The sequence below is a fragment of the Ananas comosus genome, linkage group 20 (genome assembly GCF_001540865.1).
Source record: "Ananas comosus cultivar F153 linkage group 20, ASM154086v1, whole genome shotgun sequence".
In the NCBI taxonomy this organism is placed as follows: Eukaryota; Viridiplantae; Streptophyta; class Magnoliopsida; order Poales; family Bromeliaceae; genus Ananas; species Ananas comosus.
The window spans coordinates 10,737,761-10,762,691 of NC_033640.1; the positions used below are offsets into that span (position 1 = coordinate 10,737,761).

The following is a 24,931-nucleotide window of genomic DNA, read 5'->3' on the forward strand; positions in this document are numbered from 1 at the left end:
CACCTTGTTTGATTAATCACTTTAGTGAACTTGAAAATCTTCTAAATTTGTTCCATCCTTTTCTGTTTATTTTTTCCCACTTTTTTCCAGTTTAGGATGTATGTGCTGGGTCGGGCCATGGGCCATATTATTGGGTGGAGTCCTGCCAAAAACAAATATGTTAGACCTATTCCTCTGCATTAAACTTGTCAGCCCAAATTGGAAGATTATGGAGGCCTAGCACATGTATTCCTAGGTAGCCCATATGTTGTCACTGGAATACTGACAGCAAGAGATCCAAAGCGTTTGAGAGAAAGAGAAAGCCCAGCCCCAAAAGAACAGAAACGGGGAGTTGCGATTCGAAATTTGAACTTTCAAAAGATAAAGCCGTTGCTGCTGGCGCCGGTGCACCGCCCGGCCAAACTCTCCTAAAAGTGAAAACCCCAACGGCTCTCGGCGCTGACGTTTAAAACCCGGATTCCCATCCCCATCTCCGGCAAAACTTTTTTCTTTTTTTTTCTGAAAAAACTTTCATTTCCAAACTTGATCGCCCCCCTCCATCAATTTCTAGATATAGAGCGAGAGAGAGAAAGAGAAGATCTTGAAAGAGAGCAATGGCGCGTGTTCAGGGTCAGGGTCAGGGTCAGGGTCGGGCGATGGATCTGTACGAGAAGCTGGAGAAGGTAGGGGAAGGGACGTACGGGAAGGTGTACAAGGCGAAGGAGAAGGCGACGGGGAGGATCGTGGCGCTCAAGAAGACCCGGCTCCCCGAGGACGACGAGGGCGTCCCTCCCACCACCCTCCGCGAGGTCTCCCTCCTCCGCATGCTCTCCATCTCCCCCCACGTCGTCAGGTCTCCATCCCTCTTCCCCTTCCCCTTCCCCTTACCCCGCCCCCCCCTAAAAACCCCTTCCATCCGTCAATCAATCCCTCCCCCCCCCTCTCTCGCTCCTGGCATTGCCGCCAGCCTCATGATCCGTTCCCACATCTCTTCTTGTGTTGTGCTGATAGGATCGGCTGGTGATTCCTTGGATTCTTTTCTTTTTTTTTTTTTAATGACAACCCTCTTTTTTATGTTTTTGCAATTTTTGTCTGATTTTTTTTTTTTCTTGTGTGATATTGCCGAGCAAGCATATTGAGAGGCTCTTCCTTTCCGGTTCCTTCCCTTTAACGCGCAAGTAGCCTCCGTATTTTTCCCCTGATCTGATCTGTGTTGATATTGGCCTCTTAACATGTATAGGCTGTTGGATCTGAAACAAGGCGAGAACAAAGAAGGGAAGACGATCCTCTATCTGGTCTTCGAGTTCATGGATACCGACCTCAAGAAGTTCATCAGGAGCTTCCGTCAGACCCACGAGATGATCCCACCAAAAACTGTCAAGGTAAGTTCCCACAATTTATTTCATCGATCCATTTCTCGCAGCCTCAATGATGAGTAATCTGTGATCAGAAACATTTATTTTCAATACCTCTTCTCGCTAATTAGATCGAAGAAAACAGTACGTCGATGCATATAAGGTGAATTCAGACCCATATCAATAATTTCCTTGTTACAGATTTTGATGTACCAGCTCTGCAAAGGCATCGCGTTCTGCCATGGTCGTGGGGTACTCCACAGGTACGAAATATTATAACATTACAGCGGCTCCTTTAGGTCGTGATAAGAACAGCGGGTCTCTCTTGTTAATGAATTGTAACCATGTCTTTATCATCGCAGGGATCTGAAGCCCCACAATCTCTTGATGGACAATAAGACAATGATGCTCAAAATTGCCGACCTCGGGCTTAGCAGAGCATTCACTATCCCCCTCAAGAAATACACCCACGAGGTATAATAAGCTCTCCTATATTCACTCGCGTTTTCTTTGAACTTAGCATCTAGCTCCTTTTGGCTTGTTCCACAAGACTACAGCTAACTAAGCATCACTGTCGCAGATTCTGACGCTGTGGTATAGAGCTCCTGAAATTCTCCTTGGTGCCACACATTATTCAACACCGGTTGATATGTGGTCTGTTGGCTGTATATTTGGTAAGAAAGGAAGCATTTTTCTCACAGAAAGATCGTTTTCTCCATGAATGGTAGCTAATTTTTGTGTTTTGATACTAAATTATAGCTGAACTGGTTACGACCCAAGCACTGTTTCCTGGAGACTCTGAATTGCAACAGCTACTGCACATTTTCAGGTTTTTTTTTTTTTTTTGGGCTCCTTTTCCAGTTCTTTATCTTTCTGCTCAAACATTCGAAAAAATTGTGTATATTTATGGTTTATTTGGGTGATGCAGGTTATTAGGTACCCCAAATGAGAAAGTGTGGCCTGGAGTAAGCAAACTGGCAAACTGGCACGAGTATCCTCAGTGGAGCCCCAAGAGTCTTTCCTCTGCTGTTCCTAATCTCGATGCCGATGGGATTGATCTGCTCTTGGTGAGCATCAAATATGGCAATATTTTGGATCTAAATTGTCTTAAGTTATGAGCTGATACTATCGACTGCTTCCATTTATTCAAATCTGATATCTATTGTTCTTCATTTTGTTTTGCAGAAAATGTTGCAGTATGAGCCTTCAAAGAGGATTTCTGCAAAGAAAGCAATGGAACATCCGTACTTCAATGATGTGAACAAGGCATACTCTTGAGAAACTGCTAACTGTGTAGTAACATGGCATCACCATATTTGTACTTTTTGGTGTTGCAACTGTTCTAGTAACTCCTACTCACTATTGTGACTCATGTGATCTCAGTTTGGTCACTTGCTTTCCTCAAGCATTGCTATTACTTTACCTCAAGGAACCTCAATTCGTTATGTTTTTAGTGTAACTTGGTTTGTTGTTGGGAGTGAGACACTTTCTTTTATGTTCTCTGGAGAGACGAAAATTGCCTCCACAATTAACATGTTATGTTTTTAGTGTAACTTTGTTTGATGTTGGGAGTGAGACACTTTCTTTTATGTTCTCTGGAGAGACGACAATTGCCTCCACAATTAACATGTTATGTTTTTAGTGTAACTTTGTTTGATGTTGGGAGTGAGACACTTTCTTTTATGTTCTCTGGAGAGATGAAAATTGCCTCAACTATTAACATGAGGTCTGCTATCGAGATTTCAGTTTCATGATTCTTTGGTCTGCTATAATGTGATGAATGTGATGCTGTGTTATGTCATGAATATGCACGTATAGAAATTCCGATCTGCAGTATTTGATGGTCAGTCAATAGGGTTTGTTCTTTTCCTACTATGTATGAGATTCTACTTGCTGCAAACTCGTCAACTATTCATGAAATCTCAGCAGTTTCCGAAACTCAAAAGAGAAAAGGTTAAGAATGAGGATTGAAAAACCCATGACAACTCTGTGAATATTGTTCATGCTTTAACAGGGGTCGTAAAAAAGTTAATATAATACACTGTCAAATTGTACTCTCATTATTATCAAGCGATCGACTTTCATAGAAGAGTGAACTTGCAATGCAATTTGGCACGTCTAGAGGTCATGAAGGAAAGTTGGCCGGTGCTAGAGTAAAATAAGCTTTTGGTGAGAGCCATCTAAGAAGCGTCATTCCCGGCAGCCCTGACTTTTTGTTAATGATGTAAATAAATATCCTTTTGTTGAAGCCAGAAATAGATGCTTCAAATGTGAGCTCTGATTTTGGGTTGATCTGGCTAATCAAAGTAAAGAAGTTGCCTGTTCGGCAGAGATAAAGAAGCTGTTTGGACTGGCTTAGGCAGAAGTTCTCTTAATACAAGCAGCAAAAGTAACATGTTTAATAAATTAGCTTTTATTGCGGCGTAAAGCTAAGTAAATAAAAGAGTTTGTAAGCCTATCCATGAGAAAAACTTTCTGTTGCTGTAGCAATCATGACTGATTTATTAGCCTCTCTTTATGCAGAAGGTTTCCCATATAATTTTTCTCTTTTTTTTTTTTTCCAAACTTAACTATTTTATTATTAATATTAGTAGTAGTAGTAGTAGTAGCAGCAGCAGCAGCAGCAGCAGTAGTAACTATAATAATAATAATAATAATAATAATAATAACAATTTATAAGAAAAATTAAGAACAGAACACTGCAAAGCCATCCAATTTCGTTGTTGGGCCATAGGAACAACTAGCCCAAAGAGACCCCAAGTGGCGGTAGTTGGGCTCCGTATGTGGGCCGACGCTTGCCTACTTTACATGCCTAGTTTATTGCCGTGCCAAGCGTTAAAGTTCTACGGAACAACCCCCGTTTTCCCGTCTCTCCGGCGCTGCCACAAGGTACCCCAAAACACCCCTACTCGATCTGCTTCTCTTCTTCTCTCTCTGTCTCTAAGCTCTGTTTCTGAAATTTTGATGGTTTGATTCGATGCAATAGCTAGGGCTAGGGCTAGGGCTTGATCGCTGGATCTGCAAACCCTTATCTAATGGAGCCTAGGTTTGTGAAATTCGATGTTATATGTTTAAATTCGTGTGTGGATGGTCTTTTTGCAGGGAGGAAAACGCAAATTTTTTAGTCTTTTTCTGATCCTTTTCTTCTCCTAACTTGGGTTTCAAGACGTTTTGCAGATTATTGACTTGAAAACAGCTAGAGATAGAGATTTTTTTAAAGGGGGGGAGAGATTTTTTTAAAAGGGGGGCTTTGGGGGAAGCTATTGAGTATTGACGACTCGATCGGTTTACTCGTAACGTGCAGTATTTACGATTCTCGCTGTAGCCGACCGCTTAGGGCTTCTTTGCACATCCGATTTTGAGGTCTGTCTGGCCTGATAGCAGCTCGTGTCTGAAGTGCTCTTTTCGAGGAGAGCTGTTTTGAACAATCACGCCGGTTTTATTTTCATGAATATCCCCTAACAGCTTCTGAGTAGCAGCTGGAAGCAAAAGCCTCTATTGTGAGCTTCTTCTAGTTTCCAGGGAACAGAACTCGTTGTTTCCGCTCTCGAATTTGTATTTGCCAGGCTGCTGGCTTCTACCTTGGAGAAGCTGTTGCTGAAGCTGGGACAAATAAGCAAATTATGACCTAAGCTCCCCTCCCCCTTTTCCTTCTTTTACTATTAGTTTCATAGAAAAAGGTCCAACTTTTTGTAAGCGAGCGATGTTCTGACATTACCACTTCAATCATTTAGGGTTTGTGGAGATTATATTATCTGCTTCCTTTCCCTTAAACAATGGCTGAGCACTTGGCTTCGATCTTCGGTACGGAGAAGGACAGGGTCAACTGCCCCTTCTACTTCAAGATTGGCGCTTGCCGCCATGGGGACCGATGCTCCCGCCTCCACAACCGCCCAACTATATCCCCGACCCTCCTCCTCTCCAATATGTACCAGCGTCCTGACATGATCACCCCAGGTGTTGATGCCCAGGGCCAGCCGATTGAGTCCCGCAAGCTCCAAGAACATTTTGAGGACTTCTATGAGGACATTTTCGAGGAACTAAACAAATTCGGTGAGATCGAGAGCCTTAATATCTGCGATAACCTTGCCGACCATATGATCGGCAATGTGTATGTCCAGTTCAGGGAGGAAGACCAAGCAGCCGCAGCCATGAGGGCCCTACAGGGCCGGTTTTACTCAGGCCGACCCATTATTGTTGACTTCTCTCCTGTCACTGACTTCCGGGAGGCCACATGCCGGCAGTATGAGGAGAACAGCTGCAATCGGGGTGGGTATTGCAACTTCATGCACGTGAAGCAGATCGGTAGGGAGTTGAGGAGGAAGTTATTCGGACGGTACCGGAAGTCTAGGAGAAGCAGGAGCAGGAGTCGTAGTGGGAGCCCGTATCATCGGAGGGAGCACCGCGATCATGATCGGGGGAGCGGGCGGAAGAGTGGAGACAGGCATGGGAAGTATGATGGAGATGGAGGAAGGAGGAGGCATGGGAGCCCTAGAAGGGCAAGGAGCCCAGTTAGAGAGAGTAGTGAGGAGCGGAGAGCTCGGATAGAACAGTGGAATCGTGAGAGAGAGGAGAAGCAGCCATGATTTGTGAGTGAGGTTAGATTATTTTAATTTGTGGTTTCCATTTGTCAAAGACACAGACCAGAATTATGTTTGGATTTTTTCTGTTGTGTAGTGGAAACTCCATGGTCGGGACATTTTAATTTGTGCCCTGCACCTCTGAAATAGTCTCTCTTATCCATTGGGTGGATAACTACTTAAAACTGTGGTTTACCTACTCCTGTCTAAGTTCTGCTATCGGTCATGTACTACAGAACCAGTTTCTTTATGCAATCGTATTTGGTCTCTTTCAGTGTATCTGTTGAGCATATTTGGTCCCTTACCATATATTCCCTATGACTTCCTTGTCTGGTCGCTCTCTATTTATCCTGTCTGCTATACACTTGAGTAAATGCAATGCTGATTGATGGAGATTGTAGAATATTGTTTAACCTAGCATCTTGTGACAAACGGTGTGCGGCAAATGACCTTCGATGCTTGGAGTTTCTAACCAATCAAATAAATAGTGTTCTACAGTTGATTTCAGTTTTCATTAACTTTCCCTAATCTCAGTGCAATCCATTCTTTAATTTCATCTACTTTCCTCTAATTCTTAGTTGTTGGAGCAAAGCTTGTGCTCAGCTCTTGCTTGGGTTGATGGTGGTTTCATCATTTACTTCTATATAAGCCAATCATTTTTCTAAACATTCTGTTTGTGGGAACTTGTTTAGGCAAGTCATGGGTAATTTTTGGGTCTTCTTGTGAAATTGTTTGTAGAGGCTGGTCTTTATCCTGTAAACCCAAGGAGTACTCTATTGTATAAACAACTACATAAGGAACTTGGGAAGTCTTATATGTTTATGTATATAGTATAAACAACTACATGAGGAACTTAGGAAGTCTTTATATATTTATGTATGTAGTAATGCGTGGTGTATGGGCTTTAGACAATGTACTAGATCCGAGAAATAAAAGGACGATGGAGAAATAAGAACCATATTTGTATACAATATGGTGATTAACAATCAAACTCTTGGGCTACAGAAATATCAGGTGCATCATTGATTCTTCCATAATTTCAAGGTAAACTCAATTTTTTTTAATATTTTTTCAATAAAAAAAGCAGACTATCCTAAAGATGGGTTTGAAATGATAGTTTATGGTTGCAATAACTGTGTAATTCTATTGCCGCGGGCCTTCGTAGTATCATCTGTAGTTTCATCTGTTTGGTATAACTTTCTCGTTCTTCCTTTCCCGGGTTGGAACTTGGAACTTGTTTAGTGTTGTGAGAGAAGATTGGTTATATTGTGTATCTATGTGCAAAGTTATTGCTTCTATTCTAACTCTTATCCTGAATGTTGTAGTGGAATCCCCTCATTTATGCACCATACTAGTGAACAGCATGAATCATTGTGCCGCTTCATGTTATACTGAGTTCTTGCTGGACACTAGAGATGCAGAATAACGTGGATTAAGTTATCTTTTTCTATTTGTGTTTGATATATTGTTGATTATTTTCTGGGTGCATCATGTTCTCCAAACATTCCCCCAAGGTGTAGGATCCATTTGAACGATGTTGTTCATGTAATCTATAAAAGATCCACAACCTCAGTTCGATATGTCTCCTGGGAAATATTAAGAACTCAACACTCCTTTATGATAGAACGAGGCATTCCCATCCGCCACTGCTACCTGAGGATACAACTTCGTTTTCCAACAGAGCACCAATTTAAACACCATTATAACAAGATAACTAATAAAGCTTAAATTATAAGTAAACAACAACAAAAACGATAAATAATAAGAAGAACATGTCCTCTAAGTTTAGATAGGTAACAATACAAAAACGAAAAAGCAAACAAGAATCTACCCCTCCTGAAATCCTCTAAAAGACTCTTCGTATCACCAAACTCTGATAATCATCAAAATGAATTTTAAGTATAAGAAGAAAAAAGATTCAGACCAGATGCCATATAAGCCTACACCTTAGCTTCCTTAGCTTCCTTGTATTCTGCTTCGGGAGTCTCGTCTCCAGCAGCACTACCACTACCACCACTATCACCACCGCCACCCTGGTGCATATGCTGCCCAATCTTGGATACAGCCTTATTCGCAGAATCAATCTTCTCCTTGATTTTATCCACATCATCTTGACCCATTGCAGCCCTCAAATCAGTGATAGCCAACTCAACCTCTTTAACAACATCCGAAGGGATCTTCTCCTTGTACTCTCCCAGGCTCTTCTCTATGCTATAAATAGTGGTATCAGCACTATTCCTGATGTCGATCAGCGCCTTCCTCTCCTGATCCTTCTGCGCGTGCAGCTCTGCCTCCTTCACCATCTTCTCAATCTCCTCCTCCGATAAACCACCCGAAGATCTTATAGTGATCTCTTGCTCTTTCCCTGTTGCCTTATCCTTGGCCGATACCTTAACTATCCCATTAGCGTCGATATCGAAAGTAACTTCAATTTGAGGCATACCTCTTGGAGCAGGAGGAATGCCTTCGAGCTGGAATTCACCGAGAAGCTTATTATCCACTGCCATCTCCCTCTCACCTTGAAGAACCCTAACCCCCACTTGGGTCTGGTTATCAGCTGCTGTCGAAAACACCTGGCTCTTCTTAGTCGGGATGGTGGTATTCCGATTAATGAGCCTGGTGAATATCCCTCCAAGAGTTTCAATTCCAAGAGATAGTGGTGTTACATCCAGCAGGAGTAGCTCTTTAACATCACCCCTCAAAATTCCGCCTTGTATGGCAGCTCCCATCGCAACCGCTTCGTCAGGGTTCACACCCTTGCTGGGGGCTTTCCTGAAAATTTCCTGAACAATTCCTTGAACCTTTGGAACCCTAGTCATCCCACCAACTAGTAGAACTTCATCAACTTCTTTCGCGGAGATGCCTGCGTCCTTCAAGCAATTCTCACAGGGGATGCGTGTTCTCTCAATCAAATGACTGACTAGAGCTTCAAACTTTGAACGAGTCAATGTGACATTGAAATGCTTTGCACCAGAAGCGTCGGCAGTAATGAACGGCAGGTTTATTTCTGTTTGCGTGGTTGATGAGAGCTCCACCTTTGCCTTCTCAGCGGCTTCTCTCAGCCTTTGCAAGGCCAATTTGTCTTTGGATAGGTCAATGTTATCCGTCCTCTTGAATTCGCTAACCAAGTAGTCAAGCAATGCTCCATCAAAGTCCTCACCACCAAGGAATGTATCACCGTTGGTGGCTTTGACCTGAAAACAATATCAAATCATGCTTAAGAATGGAAATGTAACAATAGTAAAGTGTAGAAGTAATCGAGAAGGAAATTATTACCTCAAAAACTCCATTGGAGATCTCAAGAATCGACACATCAAAAGTACCACCGCCCAAATCAAAAACAGCAATTAAACCCTCCTTGTTGTTCATTCCATATGAAAGGGCAGCAGCAGTGGGTTCATTGATAATCCTTAGTACTTCTAATCCAGCAATTCTCCCAGCATCCTTAGTAGCTTGTCGCTGAGCATCATTGAAATAAGCTGGGACAGTAATAACAGCCTTTGAGACAGATTTACCTAAGTAGGCCTCTGCTGTTTCCTTCATCTTGGTGAGGACGAATGCACCAATCTGACTGGGTGAGTACTGTTGCCCATTCATCTCCACCCAAGCATCTCCATTTGGGGCCTTCACAATTTTATAGGGCACCATTTTTAGTTCCTTCTGAGTTTGTGGGTCATCAAACCTTCTTCCGATCAAGCGTTTGGTGCCGAATACAGTGTTTGTTGGGTTCGTCACAGCCTGGCGCTTTGCAGGGGTACCCACTAGGAGTTCACCCTTCGGATTAATAGCAACGACAGAAGGTGTCGTCCTTGCACCTTCAGCATTCTCGATCACCTTGGGCGTCTGTACGGAAGAATCCAAGGTTTTTCATCAATTTGTGAAAGGACGAATACAAATTAATTTAGAGATTAATTCTCTGGAACCTATAGAATTGAGATTTAGAAAATATAAATCACACAAGACGTTAATTTTCCCCTTTCAGCAATAAATAAATTATACTTACTGCATTGCTCCTAAGAACCTTATTAATTAGAAAAGAACAAAGAAAGAAAATTTATCCAAAACATTTGGATGCAAACGTGAGTAGGGTGAGTATATCACACCTTGCCCTCCATGACTGAAACACAAGAATTTGTAGTTCCCAAATCGATCCCGATAACATTCGCTCCAGCAGGTTTTGAGCTACAAATGAATGTTCCATGGAATGAAGTAAGAGGAGTGGGAAAGGTAACGAAGTTGCGGGAGAAGAAAGAAAAATAACTCATACTAGATTGTAACATAAATACCTGAAAGCTCTTGCTATAGATCCCCATCTGGGGGCAAACGGGGAGGAACCGCTGAACAGTTTGAGCTGAACAGATGCCTGATTGAAGACGAAAAAATAGCGCAGGTGAGCAAAGTATTGCCTCACATTGTCTAAACAAACCTACAAACGACCTTTGCAAACAAAATGGAGCACAATTCTTTTCCATTCGCCTTAGCATAAAGGGCGTGCACCAAAACTCAGCCTTCACTAACCATTAACCAATACAATGTTAGAAACTTAATGTCCTCCTGTCCTTCTAATTCTAAGGGTGTTCTACCGTCGTGTGGGTGTGGCACACTTCTCAAAAACTACGCTACATGCATAACAGAGAACACCGCAAAAAAAAAGGGGAAAAGTATCGACGGGGGAACGAATAAAAAATAGAACTTGGATCACCCGATAAAATCATAATAACCTACCGCAGTAGTAAACAATAATAGAGATAATCACACCGCAATACAGATAACTAGAAAAAAATAATTTTGAAAACTGTCCTATTCATTGCGAAGTAGAGTAGAGTACACGCTGCTGCTCAAAAGCTTTCCCCAAGTCGTCCAGATTGAATACAAAGAGAATAAAGCCCGCCGCTTTTCATCAGATTGTTGCCGAAGAGCACAAGGGAAGCTCGTACGACAGATCAAAGCCAAGAACAAAAGGAGATAACAATGAAGATCAAGCGAAAGGGGAGAGAGATAGGAGACCTTAGAAAGGGCGGAGGAGACGCCGGAGGCCAAGGGCCTGGACCTGCTCAGCCGCGAGATGAGCACGGAGCCGATCGCCATCGGAGATAGCTGCTGCGAAAGCGATCGAGCCCTCGAGCCGCCGCAATAACTTATTAGGGTTTTGCAGAGGAAGAGAAGGAGATAAGAGGAGACCTACAAAGTACAAACAATACCAAAAACCCTGTATAGATAGATAAAACCCTCTTCTGGGGTTGGCTTGGAGAAGGGGAAAGGCCCTCGCTTGTTGACTCTTGTATTTAATTAATGGGCCGCGCCAACCCAGCCGCAGAAGCTTCTAGAGGCGTGTAGCGTGCTGTGTTCGTCTGCGTCCGTCCAATTGGGGTCTCTCATTGGTGTTTGGACTTTGGAGTGGCGGCCTCGTGCAGTCGTGCTTCTATCGCCCCCGGTCCCCCCAGTCATAAGTTGGTTAGCCGGATTCCAGCTATGGCATGCATAGCTCGATCCAGTCAAGTTTACTCCGGCGCTTAGTTTGGGTCAGTTTGGATTCGTGTCGCCGGTTTTGACCAGGCTAAATCAACCAAAAGAAGTTGAAAGCTCGAGCGTGGCGTAAGATTGTTTTGAGTCTCCACCTTTTTATGTCCAGCCGTATACGAACCCAACCAACCCATAATTTGGGCTGATTAAATTGGATTAGGCTAGGTTTTGCTCAAGCCTGGTCATGTTGCAAAAGTTTTTTTTTTTTTTTTTTTTTTTGAGAAATTCATGTTGCAAAAGTTGATTGATTTTTTCTCATTAATTGTCGGCTTCAGGCAGAGAGATTCCATAGCTTTGAGGACGTCTAATGGGCAACATTGAGGCAACAACTTTGTGACAATGGGGAGAAGAAACTAGCAGTCCAGCTTTCCTTAAAACTACAGCTACATAGAGAGAAGGGCGCCGTGCAGATTCTGACCTAAGCGCTCACCGCACGCATACCCCAATCCATCATAAAAGACAAAGATGATCTCCACAAAAGGCAGTAATCTAATGGTTGGATAAGAACTGGGATAGCATAGTACAAATCATCCATCTTTTGATGATGTACAAGAAATTTTTACATGCTAGAATCGTCGCAGAGAATCCACGCAGTTGATGCCCAAGAAAGAGACAAAAGAAAATTAGTACAAAAATGATGCACTCAACTTCTTCTCAACAGCTATCATGATGGTTGTAAAAGACATCAAAGCACTTAATACTCATTTATCTCAAATGCTTGTAATAATAGTTGAATGGACCAATTTAACTTGCAAATACCAGTATTACCCGTGCTGCAGAGAGTAGATCTAGCAGTAGCAAATATTAGCACCACAGGCGTTACATTTTCATGATAAAAGAATAGTTGTTTCACACTTCCAAGTTATCGTTACGCTTGATAAACCTGGACAGAACAATAATAAATTAAACTGCATCTATAACATAGAGAAGGCAAAAACACCAAGTTCATCATCTTGTTGCAGCAATGGTCCTCACTTCAAAGATTTGACTTTAATGCCATTGATGGGATCTTCAAAGAGACAAGAGTTCATCTAGTAAGGATAGTCAATCAGTCTTCTCAACCTGAGCTCTGATCTCCTGCAGGTAGTGCTCAGCATCCAGAGCAGCCATGCACCCTGCAATGTATGTCATTTGGTCAGTTCAGAAGCACTTACTCGAGAGCATACCATATATTGAGTAGTACATCTTACTGTTTGTCAATAAATTACAAAATCAACTTCTGCAGTTGAGCCATTACCTGTAAATGTGCACTATTCCACGCATGATTATATTCGGAATTTGTAATAAAATGGAGAGGCAAGTTATCTGAAGGGGGAAAAAAAATGATTGGTTCTAATGTTGCAGGAGGAATCTCACTTAATGGTAAGAAAATGGAATTGCGAACAACCACAAAGAATGATGGAAGATCCACATAGAAAGACCTCAAAAACTAAATTCATGGCTTCAGGGAAAGGAAGCAAACATACAGTCACAGTAAAGGTAAACGATAGGAGAATACGGAGGTTGTAGAGAAATATACTAAACTAGGGATGACATAATCTTGTTGACAAATTAGAGGAACAATTGACAATATGTCAACTACGATGTAAATAAATCATAGTTGTGATCATAGCAAGAGGAAAAAAAGTATCATTTAAGTGATAGCACAGATGGTGTACTCTTTCCAAAAAAACCTTCATTAAGAAATATTTGAAGAATGCTGAATTGCCAGCAAGGAATTTGCTTTTAGTTCGTTTAAACTTGTTAGCTATTAGATGGTACTATTCTATTTGTGTGGATCCTCCAAGATGCAGTCTCAAACAGTGCAAACATTTAGTCAAGTGAATGCGGCACACCGCACTTGCATGCTCAAACCATACTATTGGAGCACATACTTTGCCAGCCTGAATGCTGAAAATGGTTCCGACGCATAATCAGCTAGCAGCCAAGGTTATCAGTATCCATATTTCTTCGCCAGCTCAAGTGTGAAAGCACGCATAAAATTTTCAGTAAGAAGTAAGAACAGGAAAGCATATTTTTGACACGAATATTACTTGGGTAACTTAAATGAATACAATCAAAACCCGGAGGTCCTGGACCCGAAATGGTAAAGTGATAGATAATTCAGACGGATTGTTAAAAGAAATAACCACTCTAGAGCCAGTGTTAGTGATCCTTGTGACAGAGGAAGCAACTTTGTTCGCCGTATCGTCGTTTTAAATTTCAATCATGTGGGTCGTAACATAGCATCATTGCAGGTAACGAAGCCACATATCATCAGAAAGAAGGATTTTGTAATCCGTAACGAGAAAGAAGGATTTTGTTTACGAGCAGCGAGGTGTGATTTTTACCGGATCCGGCGGCGGTGACGGCCTGGCGATACTTTTTGTCCTGGACGTCGCCGGCGGCAAACACGCCTCTGACGCTGGTATGGGTGGACCCTGGCTTCGTCACCACGTACCCTTCGGCGTCGAGCTCCAGCTGTCCTCCGAGGAACTTGGTGGCCGGCTCGTGCCCGATCGCGAAGAAGAGCCCCGAGACCTTGAGATCGGATATCTCGCCCGTCACGACGTTCCTGATCTTAACCCCCGCGAGGGGCCCGCTCTCCCCCTCCCCGTAGGCCTCCGCCACCTCCGAGTTCCACAGGACCTCGATCTTAGGGTTTCCGAGCGCCCGGGCCTGCATGATCTTGGAGGCGCGGAAAGCGTCGCGGCGGTGCACGATGTAGACCCTAGAGCCGTACTTGGTGAGGAAGTTGGCCTCCTCCATGGCGGAGTCCCCGCCTCCGACGACGGCGATGGGGCGGTTGCGGAAGATTGGGGCGGCGCCGTCGCACACGGCGCAGGCGGAGATACCGCGGTTCCAGTAGCGGTCGGAGCCGGGAAAGCGGAGGCGGCGGGCGACGGCGCCGGTGGCGACGACGACGGCGTCGGCCTCGACGGCGGTGGAGCCGGAGAGGACGCGGAAGGGGCGGGAGGCGAAGTCGACGGAGGTGACGGTCTCGGTGAGGATGCGGGTGCCGAAGCGGAGGGACTGGGCGCGGCAGCGGTCCATGAGCTCGATCCCCAGGATGCCCTCGGGGAAGCCGGGGAAGTTCTCGACGTCGGTGGTGGTGGTGAGCTGGCCCCCCGGGGCGACGTCGTTCGCCATCCACCCCTCGAAGAGCACGGGCTTCAGCTCCGCCCGCCCCGCGTAGATCGCGGCCGTGTGGCCCGCCGGCCCGCTGCCGATGATGCAGAGCCGGGTGCGGAGGGGCGCCGCGGGGGCGGCGGCCGCGCCGTCGGTCAAGTCCATGGAGACGGAGGCGGAGGAGGAGGAGGAGGACGACGACGACGGTGAGGAGACGAAAGGCGCCGCCTGAGGAGGAAAACCAGGGGCGGCGGCGGTGGAGGCGGCTCTACTGCCTCTTCCTCTTCTGAGGACGAGGAGGAGGCTGCCGAGGAGCTTGGAGCGCGGGGGCATGGATCGGACGAATCCAACCAAGCGTCTTATTAACGACGACGATGGCGCGTTTCGGGGAAATTTCGGGCGCCTCTTTTGGCGCCGCGGCGGGAACGGCTTCATTGATAGTGAGGCGGGCTTTTATCAGTCCGCGGGCCTTGTGGGCTTGGGTTCAGACGGGGTGTGTGGCTTCTGGGCGACCCACAAATCCTGCCTGTTGTACCCAGGCCAAATGTGTGTGTAAATTTTACCTTCTCCCCTATAAGGATTTAGACTATACAATACACTTGGCGTAGTATCTGTATAAAGCGTTAGGCCGTCGATCGGAGAGCGCAAATTAGAAAAATCTACAAGCCAGCAAGCTGATTGGTTTCGATAGAAATTGCAGGAGTACGGATCTTGGGAATAGAATGCATTTTCGATATGCAGGTCAAAGGGATACTTGAGACGAGAAGAAGGTTTGCGGAGGGGTGCAAGTGAAATTTTCGAACCGCAAGCTAGGTATAGGATACATTTCCATGAATAACCATAAAGCAGAGAATATCTGTCAAAAGGGAATTCGTTTAGTTGTTCTCCATTGTTTGATAAATCTTCTGGGACTTGCCGGTGGGCATTAGGTTAATTAGGAGAAAATTTTGGTTATGTATGTTCAGAAAACCCCACGTCAACTGGCTAACATGCAGTGTTCATATCAGTGTCTTTGGGATCTTATGTATTCAAGCACTTAAGGATAAATACTCTGTGAGAGACTACCTTGTAAAACGTTGCGTAAGAGGGATTAGATGCTACTCATCCATCCTGTCATTTTATTCTAAGACATCAAAACCAAGAAGATTGTAGCGGCAGCGCCTCATATTTTGTCCATGTTTATCCAATTTTGTTAGTGGCACCATATATATGTTCCTCACAGTGAAAAAAAAAAGAAAGAAAGAAAACTTCGGACTCTCCTAGCTATCTACCTTTTAAATTTCGGCACAATTTCTATTAAACACAACCGCAGATCCCCAAGAGGAAAATTAAAAAGAAAATTTACAACTAATAATTGTAGGAACCAAAAGGAAACAAATCAGAACCAAACAAAGTATTCCATATACCACGAATAACCATATATATCAAACAAAAATGTTTCCGTTTGGTGATGAAACCGTAGTCCTCTTAATGAACTCCAAGCAGTCGGCAATGGCCTCGGCGTAGAATGAATTGGACCTCCTGCAAGATGGCAAACTATAATATTCCTGTCGCAGTCCCGCCGTCGCCAAACCCCTTCCGCTTCTTCTGGTGTTTCTACGGCCGCTGCAGTTCCTTGAACAGCTTCCCATCAAGCCTTTGCTGACCAGCCACCGACGCAATAGACGGAATAGAGTAAGGAGCTTGGCGTGTAGTCCGACCACTCTAATCCGGCGGCACCATCTTCGTCTTACTCTGCTGCAGCTTTGATCAGCCATATTTCTTATTCCGTTCCTTTGGGCTCCGTCCCCCAGTTCTTCTTTTTCTTCCTCGTCTTCTTCCTCCTCCTCCTCCTCCTCCTCCTCTTCTTTTTACTCGTTCAATATGAGGAGTGTGGTAATCAAGACGGTTACAGCTTTTTTTGAGGACATTTGAAAATTGGAGGTGCAGTGCAGGAACACGAAACAAGGGTAGTTTTGATTCTTTGGAAACGCCCTTTGGACTAACCGACTTTTTTAAGGTACGGTAGGATTAGCTTAATAAATAATTATTGATTATTGATTATTGATTAAAAAGTATCATCTACATCTACATATAACATAGTTTTTTTTTTTTATGTTGCAGCATTCGGCGTCATTTATGTAATAATAATTTAATTAGCTGTTTTTAGAAGAAAAAAAATATTAATTCCCGGCGAGTTCTTTTTTATACTATTTTGATTTTAGTGCTCAAAATTATGTATTCTGTTTTTATCCCTTTGCGGTACATTAGAATCTAGTCTTACCGTTGACCGTCGTACTCACACATAGAAACAGTGAGTAGTAGTATGAGCATTTTTTCATCTTTTTTGTATCTTTTTTTTTCGCATGCTTAATGAAAAGTCAAAATAGTGTGGATAGAAGCAATGTGTGATTTTTTGACTGTTATTATCTAATTTACAACTAAACAGAAGGAAATAATCGGATGGTGTACATGTACTCCTAAAACCTCAGTCGGCCAGATCAGAAAGATTCACTAATCAGTTTGTCTTATTCACATCGCCTACGTTATTGCAACCTATAACAAAGTAGGCTGGTACCGACCAACCGACCATTCCTATGCAGCCGGCTCAAGATTTTATATAGTTGATTTTCAAAATCTTAAGTTATTACTTCATAATTTTAAATAAATCTATTTTTAAAAAATAAATAAAATGATCGTATAAAACAACTTAGATACATCACTCGACTGATGAGAGAATTGTCCCTGTACATAAGCATAGTAAACTCATGGGCGAATTCTCCCCGTACAGAGCACGACAAACTCATGGATAATCTAGACCGCTAATTAGAACACATGCGCTTATATATAGAGCCCCACGGGAAGGATTGTAATATTTATACTCTATAGGATTTATCTTAAAATAATTATATCGTACCATCTGAGATGTTAAAAGCCTAATAAAATATATTATAATAATTTTAAAATAAAGTAATATTTTAAAATTTTTATTTTATATGTATGCACAGTATAGATTTTATTATTATTATTATTCAATGTTATAAAGTTTATGTGTAACAAATGTGACTGAAAAGACTTTCACCGGGGGTCGGCGGCGGGTGCTCCTAAAGCTAATAGTACGAGTAGAAGGGGTGATAGCCAGCAAACATCGATGGCAATCCAAGATGACATCCTTTTGGTTTGCTGATGGCTCTACAGCTCCCACCGTCTTTTTCGGCCTCTCCTACCCTTGATCGATTGGTCGGCAAATTCTAATTTTATTTATAATCACGTAAGGTTGTTAAGTTCTAATACAGATCGATCTAAGTCACCGTAAAATACTGTACGGTTCAAACACTTGTATATATACATTTGTGTTATTTTTTTTTTTTATTTTTTTTATTTACTCGTACCAATTTGCCTGTAGGCAGGCTGAGCTAATAATCAGTCATCCCGAATGGTATGAGTATAAAGGGAGGATAAGAGGGATATCCCCCTTTATACCCAAACGAGATTTTGGGAACACTTGTTCCCACTCACTTGAGAGAGAGAGAGAGAGAGAGAGATTTATAATTTTAAAATTAAAATTAATAAATTAAAATTTAAAATTTTATTAAAGTTTAAATTTTAAATTTGATATTTTAAAATTTTAAATTTTAAATTTGATATTTTTAATTTTTAAATTTTAAATTTATTATTTTATATCTTTAAAATTTAAATTTGGTCTAAAATTTAAAATTTGATATTTAAAATTAAAATTTTGAATATTAAAATTTAAAATTTTAATTTTTAATTTTAAAATTTAAAAATTAAAATTTTAAATTTTAAATTATAAGTTTAAAATTTAATTATAGGAATAATATTATTATTTTCTATTTATAACTATCAACTATTCCTCTTATTCCCAAAAATCATCCAAACACAATTGTTCTAGTTTCAACTTATACTCACAATTTCATCCAAACAAAAAATACTCTTGTTCCTATAAAAATCCATACTTGTACCAATCCCCGGGCATTGGTAGTAGGGATGAACGGCTAGGTAAGGATTTTTTATTTTATTTTATTTTTTTGAAAGATAGGTAGCACGCTACCCGTTTCGTTTATTTTATTTAGAAATAAACTTAGCTAAAAATATGAATCAATTAGGATTCGAACTTGGGTCTCGGATACCAACCACCAAATCTTTTGCCACTTGCTCTAGAGACGGCCGGTTAGGCAAGGAAATTTTGAGTGGTGAATACAGGACCCTCTACAAGTAAGAGCAATTGCTTACACAATATTTATGTTTTTCTAAAAAAGAAAGGCACAAAGAAGCGCCCCCCAAAAAAAAGGAGGAGATACTACCAGTACCTACTCAACCAAAGTAATCAATTCCACATACTTGATATCACTAAATGACCATACATAAGCTAGACATTTATGTTAGCTTTAATCATCTTTATGAGCTACAGAAATCATGAGCCAACAAATATTCTGATAAGAGACCGCTGCCGCCGATTGCCTTCATGCATTGTTGCAACCAACTCCAGAGTCCACAAATAAGCCAAGGAAGAAAGGCTTTCAACCTTCCGCTTCTGACGGATGTTAACAGCAATCGAGTAATCCTGCTAAACATAAATTTCAATTCCTGCTTGTCCATGCTCTCGTGCTACATCGACCAATGAAACAGTAAGAACTACTGCATATTGAAATAGATTTCCAATTACTATATTTGTCAGATATATAGAAGCTCAGGGAGGCCATAGTATATAGTAGCCCATACCAAGCTTGTTGAATCACCCACTTGGGACAACGTTTGGCATTTCTAAAGACAACCACTCTGTGATCCAGGCTCCCAGAGGAGTTTGGACACATTAAGCAATATACTCAACATTCAAACATGATGAAAACATATTTTCCAACTGTTCGTTGAAATATCATCTATGTGCAAACTTTCTTTATTAAAACATCCGTATGAATTGGTCAGGTTATACAAGTTTATATCGAGACAGGTGAAATGACATTTCAGTTGTAAAAGAAAGGTTATACATACCTCACTGCAAGTATAAAGAGCTGCCGGATGGAATTCATTCCAATGGATACATAAATACATCCATCCGGTTTTAAAGAAAAAATGGATATTTTGAAAACAAGGCAATTTTGACATCTTGAATTGGAGTGTGGCTACACTAGATATAAGAAGACCCGGTCTGGTCACTATCTCATACATATATTCAATCGATCTTATATTTTCTGAGGAACATATTGCCAACTGATAGAATGACGCTCACAAGTAGGACAATAGTCATGATTGCAACTGCAAGAGAGAATGAATTTGTCAGAAGGATCTAACCATAATATGTGCATACATAAGCAACCAGATATAGCAAGATTAGATATATCTTATATTTTCTCCCTACAGTTTGACCAAAGTTATTTTCCCTTGACATTTTCTCAGTAATAGCAATCAAAGTCCTTGTTATGAAAGCATAATGAGTACCTCTATGAGCTAGGCATGTCGACCAATCAAAGTCATTGTTAATGTTAACATTGTGTGCCCACAAGCTTATATTAGCTGCGCATCACATCTGACATGGCAGGAAGTTCAATTTCATGTAGAAATTCAAGTATGAACGATCAACCACCTTTCACAGTTGTGCCATGCAGATTTGATATGGCCAATGCATTTAGTTTTGCATGCAAGTGAAACACATGCAGCACCATTTATGATGACCAGTCAATCTAAAAGATAATACAGCTGTGGTTAAAAGAGGAAGACATTGATTAAAATATTACTCTTGACTTTGATGATGCAAACTTAATAATCAAAATTTTCAAGACAAATATAAAAATTGGGTCAATCTTTAGAGATAAATTTTGAAATATATTTCAACATGATTCATCACGGTTTGGCAAGAGTTTAATAGCTTCTGCTTCTCAATGAGATGGATATAGCAAGACATAATCCACACAAAATTATTAATATCACCAAATCAACAAAATATATAAACAAGAAATGAGTTGCATACCAGTTACGGCACCGAAAAATAGAAAAGCTAGACAATATCTTAGAATCCATGGTAGATCGGTTTCAACAGAGCAGTGATGTTGATAACCCCAACCTCTTTTGCTAGTCATGTGCTTATTCCCCAATTGCAACTCAGAAAGCAAGAAATCTACTCCAGCAACAGACTCCCCATTCAAATCCCTCAGTTCAATTTTAAGCCTTTGTGGAATTGAATTCCAATCCACTTGAATTGCCCCAAAATTTGGTTGACCTGGAAAGAGAAATCATGAGAACTTGCAATACTTGCCTGGTTCAGGAAACTCGCAAAATAGCAGGAAATCAAATGGCATAGTTCATGAAAAGGCATAGTTTCTTTTCTTTGTTTGCAAAGTCTAGAGTATTACTTAATTTGCAAAATTGACTGTGGATACTATATCAGAGTGCTGAACATAAAATAAAATAATAAAAACACCATTCTCTAAAAGCTTAAGCTTTTGGAGAATAATGGTTGTTTCACATAATTTAACACAAAAAATGTCCTTCATATATAATTATATATATGTTAACGTCATAATAAATTAATTATATAAATGGTAATGTCATAATAAATGATTGTAAGCAAAAGAACACCAGTCTAGTGAAAATAACACAGCTAGCTATAGATGCTGAGAATATAGACTCAGCCACCTCAATGTAGGGGAATAAAGATAACAAAATGCAGGACACTGGACACGCTCTCTACTGCACACACCTAGCTTCTCAAGACAAGATATGCACCAATAATGTCATAAAAATCACTGTGTAAAAAAATAGCCTACCATATGTGCATGATCGGTATCGGCAGTAGGGGCCAAAAACTCGCATCGTACTTGGTACAAGCCATGCTATAACTCTCAAAAAAAAAGCTAATGATGATGGCACAGCTTTCTCCACAGCTTGAGTAAGTCCGCTCGAGGTTATGTCATATAGAGGATACTGACATCCACAATCATAGCGTGTAATTTCCCCAAAGTGAACGTCCCCACTTATAAAGAATATTCCATTTCTCTGCATGTTCCATGAGTTTATTTCAAAGTCACCGTAAGACGATAGTTCTAAGAAAAATAAATTGTTGGCATCATTTTGGTTTATCAGCGTAGCATGAAAGAGCAATAGATGGTAAAAGGATCCAATTCCATAATGTGTCGTTATGCAAAGATCTTGTCTTAAAAAAAAACTGTGCAGTCCCAAAGAGAAAGAAGTTCTTATGATAAGGACCAAAAGTGCACTATATTGAAGTTAAATAAGGAACTTGATGTTATGCCTCAGAACAATGGAAAACCAACCTTACTACTATCTATCAGTTTATATAGACGCTCTCTCTCCTTTGGAAAGCGTCCCCAAGCCTCCATAGAGAATAATGGGGCAGTAGTTGCAGAAAGATTTGATATCACCTGAGTAAATAAGAAATACACGGTAAATGCACAATTGCTAATGAAGCTTTGCTTCGATAAGCAATACGAAGAAAGAGGAGCTGACTTGGAGAAGCAGATCAACATTTAAGTACAAAGTCAAGTTGCATCAGAAGCAATTACATATCAGTTTCGTGCTCCACATGACTGGCCACTTTTTCTTCTATAATTTGTTGTCTACTTATAACATTGTAATATGCGACCATAAATTCACACTTAATAATTCTAGAAGACAGGTACCTGAATAGACGATGCAATAATGGTAATCTCAGATCCAGGACCATTCAGCTCCCTTTCTAACCACCGCCATTGAGAATTCCCCAATATACTCCCATCACTGAATAGTGGGTCTCTGTGATATCTGGTGTCCAAAAGAATAACCTGCACTAACACTTCTAGATAATGCTAGAAAGTTTGGTTGTATTTTGGACAACTCAGTAAAGAATGAAATAGCTCACAGAAGCTAACTATACCAAAAAGGCCAAGTTACTTGATTTCATGCCTATGCACAGATATATACCACAAGAATATAAACATACTTTAGTCTTATATGTATCTGGGATGAATTTTGTAGAAAATTTAAGCTTATGTCAGAAGAAATTTTAAAGATGCACAAATGAACTTAGCAAAACAACAATATAATGGCAGAGGTGGAAGTTTACCTTTACTTGCTTCCCTTTGGGACCAAATAGATATGAGGTGTATACACCAGCTTGTTTTCGCCTAAACAGTACAACAGCAAATAAAGCAACATTACCCTTTCGATAATGAATGATGAAATAGATGCATTATGCTCTATATGTTGCTTTTACAACAAATTGGTACTTCACCAGTAACCCATCATAATCACAGCTGGGTTGGCGAAAGGCTGCATGCATGGCGGATTCATGTTGGATTCTCATCCAAGTCAATAACTCATTGGATACAACTGGCAAATCCGACTTCACCACCAATATGGTTTCTTAAATATCTGCATTGATTATAGTCAAATCTATCCAGATATATATGTCACAACAGATCTAATTAAGTCTAATTTTCAGAACCAAACTGCTAAATTAGTTGCCCGCTGATTACTTAGCATACAGGAATCTCCATATTTAGAAACCACTAACTACATAAGTATAGGGTATCAAGAGAAAAACCCAACTGCAACATGCATTAACAGCTCCATACTAGGCCTTTCAAAACATAACTGAATGTTAACCTAAGACTAGTACATAAACTACCACCAGGTTCTCAAGATCACAAACATGCAGAAGAAAATTTTGGCAAAGAAAATTTTCTCTTGATCCACAGAGAACATAAAATATAATATATACAATCAAAGATATCTATTATTTATCCGAAAAGGCCATCTAGTGGTGGTAAATTTGAGAAACAGGGAGTGAATGTTACTGCAGTTTAGGTATGCATACTTCGACATTCAGAAAACAAGGCAGATATAACCTTTTTTTTTTTTTTATTTACATAATCACAAATGAAATCAAATCAGAGACCAGAATTCTCAGAAAACATACCGAGGACTATCTTCAGCTTCATCCAAGAAATCCAAGAGAAGCCTTTGGCTTGTATTCTTTCCAGTAAATTCTTTCCCTGCATCATTTAATCCATAATCATGGTCATCCCATGTGCCAATAACCTGCACAGTTCATATCATTGGTAAACTACAAAATGGAGCCATGAATACAAAGCCAAAAATGCAAGATGACTCTGAAGCCAATACACTCAAGACATCCGTTACTTAAAGCCATGCAAGGACATGTTACACCTAGGATCACTCCAAATTGCCCACTGACTAAACCAAATGGAGGACCGGAATTGACTGTGTTGCATCAGATTTGTTTATTAGGAAAGAAAGTTGCAGCAACAGGAGGGAACAGGATAAAAGTATTTGGCAAATGATGGAAAGGGAAGGATGGAGTACCTGAGCCTTCTCCCTCAGCTTCGCATATCCTGGATTGCTCTTTGCCATCTCGTATCTCCGTTGCAGTTCCTCCTCCGTTGATGGGAAGAATCTGGGCACGTTCTTCCACGGCCCGATCGTCCTCTCTTTGCCGAATATCCTAAAAGGCCGTTTGTTGTCTCCGTACACGTTGTCCCCCAACCAGATGAACAGCTGAGGGTCAAATTTATTGATCGCATCCCAAATAGGCTGCATGAGGATCCGTCAAGAAACATCATCAGTAGATGCAACTCCTCTTTTTTTTTTTTCTTTTTTTTTTGTTTTGTTTTTGTTTTCCTTTCCCCACTCGTGCTTTTGTTTTCCCTCTTATAATATGATATGAGAGGGCATGTAAAAATTGCATCCTAGAAAAGGCAGCTTTTGTAGGATTGAGAAAAAAATAGAAAGATAAAAGGAAAAGGGAGGGATGAAGTGGCTGCCTGAGGGGCACTTTGGTTGGCGCAGGAACCAAAGGCAATCCGGGAGACGATAGGAGAAGATTGGGTGGTGGACATCAAAGCGGCCTTGTTTCCCAAAGTAGTGGCGGTGGCGGCGCCAGCAGCAGCAGCGGCGACAATTGCGAGTAGTGGGAGGGCCGTTAGGAGGGCGATGAGAAGAAGGACCCGGCAGCTTCTCTGAGCCGGCGCCATGTGTGTGGTGGCCGAGCCCTCTGTCTGCTCTACGCGCGTCGTTAAAGCGAGCAAACGGAAAGGAGGAGCCTATAGAGCGTTCGCGACGTCGCGTTCTGACCGGTCGGGAGAGAGAGAGAGAGAGAGGATCCGATGGGGCCTTAGGCAGAAGTGCCAGAACGAAGGGGATCCGACACCGGAGGAATCTTTCGACGTCAGGCTCTCCTCTTCATTTCATCAAAGTATGGTTTCGCTGTCTAACTAATCGAAGACCCCAGAAGCCTTTGACAAGGCCCAAACGGCCCGACATTAGAGGGGGCCCAAATCTCTGAACCAGCCGCTCGCTGGGGGCAATTGCCAATTTGCCATATCCATCCACTGTGTAGCGTGTACTTCACTAGATGGTGTGATCCGTCTC

The 24,931-nt window shown here is 41.5% G+C and overlaps 5 protein-coding genes across 15 annotated transcripts; 2 read left to right on the forward strand and 3 right to left on the reverse strand.

The window, feature by feature from the left end:
• Positions 305–2,887, forward strand: LOC109725485 (cyclin-dependent kinase B2-1-like). The gene is made up of 8 exons (XM_020254689.1): positions 305–832; positions 1,220–1,361; positions 1,536–1,597; positions 1,697–1,808; positions 1,915–2,008; positions 2,094–2,163; positions 2,263–2,401; positions 2,520–2,887. Exons 1-8 carry the CDS (start codon positions 594–596, stop codon positions 2,610–2,612), a joined length of 951 nt encoding a protein of 316 aa, XP_020110278.1. The 5' UTR covers positions 305–593; the 3' UTR covers positions 2,613–2,887.
• On the forward strand, positions 4,131–6,193 carry LOC109725799 (splicing factor U2af small subunit B-like). Of its 5 annotated transcripts, none has more exons than XM_020255161.1 (3): positions 4,131–4,223; positions 4,321–4,380; positions 4,639–6,193. In XM_020255161.1, the coding sequence occupies exon 3, from the start codon at positions 5,111–5,113 to the stop codon at positions 5,918–5,920; it is 810 nt and encodes a 269-aa protein (XP_020110750.1). In that variant the 5' UTR covers positions 4,131–4,223; positions 4,321–4,380; positions 4,639–5,110; the 3' UTR covers positions 5,921–6,193. The 5 variants fall into 5 exon arrangements, with proteins under 5 accessions (XP_020110750.1, XP_020110754.1, XP_020110751.1 ...); XM_020255165.1 differs by having other exon boundaries at positions 5,069–6,193; XM_020255162.1 differs by having other exon boundaries at positions 4,321–6,193.
• LOC109725797 (heat shock 70 kDa protein, mitochondrial-like) lies at positions 7,618–11,259 on the reverse strand. Its single transcript, XM_020255159.1, has 5 exons — positions 10,922–11,259; positions 10,201–10,277; positions 10,018–10,096; positions 9,191–9,757; positions 7,618–9,108 (listed from the first exon to the last, which is right to left on the reverse strand). Exons 1-5 carry the CDS (start codon positions 11,000–11,002, stop codon positions 7,855–7,857), a joined length of 2,058 nt encoding a protein of 685 aa, XP_020110748.1. The 5' UTR covers positions 11,003–11,259; the 3' UTR covers positions 7,618–7,854.
• On the reverse strand, positions 12,108–15,240 carry LOC109725798 (thioredoxin reductase NTRB-like). The gene is made up of 2 exons (XM_020255160.1): positions 13,768–15,240; positions 12,108–12,552 (listed from the first exon to the last, which is right to left on the reverse strand). Exons 1-2 carry the CDS (start codon positions 14,978–14,980, stop codon positions 12,482–12,484), a joined length of 1,284 nt encoding a protein of 427 aa, XP_020110749.1. The 5' UTR covers positions 14,981–15,240; the 3' UTR covers positions 12,108–12,481.
• On the reverse strand, positions 18,704–24,922 carry LOC109726088. 7 transcript variants are annotated; one of them, XR_002220417.1, is made up of 10 exons: positions 24,325–24,922; positions 23,867–24,094; positions 23,460–23,581; positions 22,605–22,665; positions 22,183–22,347; positions 21,817–21,924; positions 21,310–21,538; positions 20,514–20,762; positions 19,538–19,801; positions 18,704–19,109 (listed from the first exon to the last, which is right to left on the reverse strand). XR_002220417.1 is itself a non-coding variant. In XM_020255521.1 (9 exons), exons 1-9 carry the CDS (start codon positions 24,532–24,534, stop codon positions 19,113–19,115), a joined length of 1,413 nt encoding a protein of 470 aa, XP_020111110.1. In that variant the 5' UTR covers positions 24,535–24,922; the 3' UTR covers positions 18,704–19,112. The 7 variants fall into 7 exon arrangements, 4 of the variants coding, with proteins under 4 accessions (XP_020111110.1, XP_020111109.1, XP_020111108.1 ...); XR_002220415.1 differs by having other exon boundaries at positions 18,704–19,153; XR_002220416.1 differs by having other exon boundaries at positions 18,704–19,183.

What these genes read in the sequence shown, in the direction of transcription:
- LOC109725485 (XM_020254689.1), top strand. Translation starts at nt 594, where the DNA reads ATGGCGCGTGTTCAGGGTCAGGGTCAGGGTCAGGGTCGGGCGATGGAT. An exon ending in GGTCGTGGGGTACTCCACAG is followed by an intron (nt 1,598 to 1,696) that starts GTACGAAATATT and finishes TTATCATCGCAG; the next exon opens with GGATCTGAAGCCCCACAATC. An exon ending in TCAAGAAATACACCCACGAG is followed by an intron (nt 1,809 to 1,914) that starts GTATAATAAGCT and finishes TCACTGTCGCAG; the next exon opens with ATTCTGACGCTGTGGTATAG.
- LOC109725799 (XM_020255162.1), top strand. Translation starts at nt 5,111, where the DNA reads ATGGCTGAGCACTTGGCTTCGATCTTCGGTACGGAGAAGGACAGGGTC.
- LOC109725797 (XM_020255159.1), bottom strand. Translation starts at nt 11,002, where the DNA reads ATGGCGATCGGCTCCGTGCTCATCTCGCGGCTGAGCAGGTCCAGGCCC. An exon ending in TCTCCTCCGCCCTTTCTAAG is followed by an intron (nt 10,278 to 10,921) that starts GTCTCCTATCTC and finishes GTCTTCAATCAG; the next exon opens with GCATCTGTTCAGCTCAAACT. An exon ending in TTTCAGTCATGGAGGGCAAG is followed by an intron (nt 9,758 to 10,017) that starts GTGTGATATACT and finishes TCTTCCGTACAG; the next exon opens with ACGCCCAAGGTGATCGAGAA.
- LOC109725798 (XM_020255160.1), bottom strand. Translation starts at nt 14,980, where the DNA reads ATGAAGCCGTTCCCGCCGCGGCGCCAAAAGAGGCGCCCGAAATTTCCC. An exon ending in CGTCACCGCCGCCGGATCCG is followed by an intron (nt 12,553 to 13,767) that starts GTAAAAATCACA and finishes CATACATTGCAG; the next exon opens with GGTGCATGGCTGCTCTGGAT.
- LOC109726088 (XM_020255519.1), bottom strand. Translation starts at nt 24,534, where the DNA reads ATGGCGCCGGCTCAGAGAAGCTGCCGGGTCCTTCTTCTCATCGCCCTC. An exon ending in AGCTGAGGGAGAAGGCTCAG is followed by an intron (nt 23,582 to 23,866) that starts GTACTCCATCCT and finishes TGAACTGTGCAG; the next exon opens with GTTATTGGCACATGGGATGA. An exon ending in GAAGCTGAAGATAGTCCTCG is followed by an intron (nt 22,666 to 23,459) that starts GTATGTTTTCTG and finishes TGTACTGTTTAG; the next exon opens with GCGAAAACAAGCTGGTGTAT.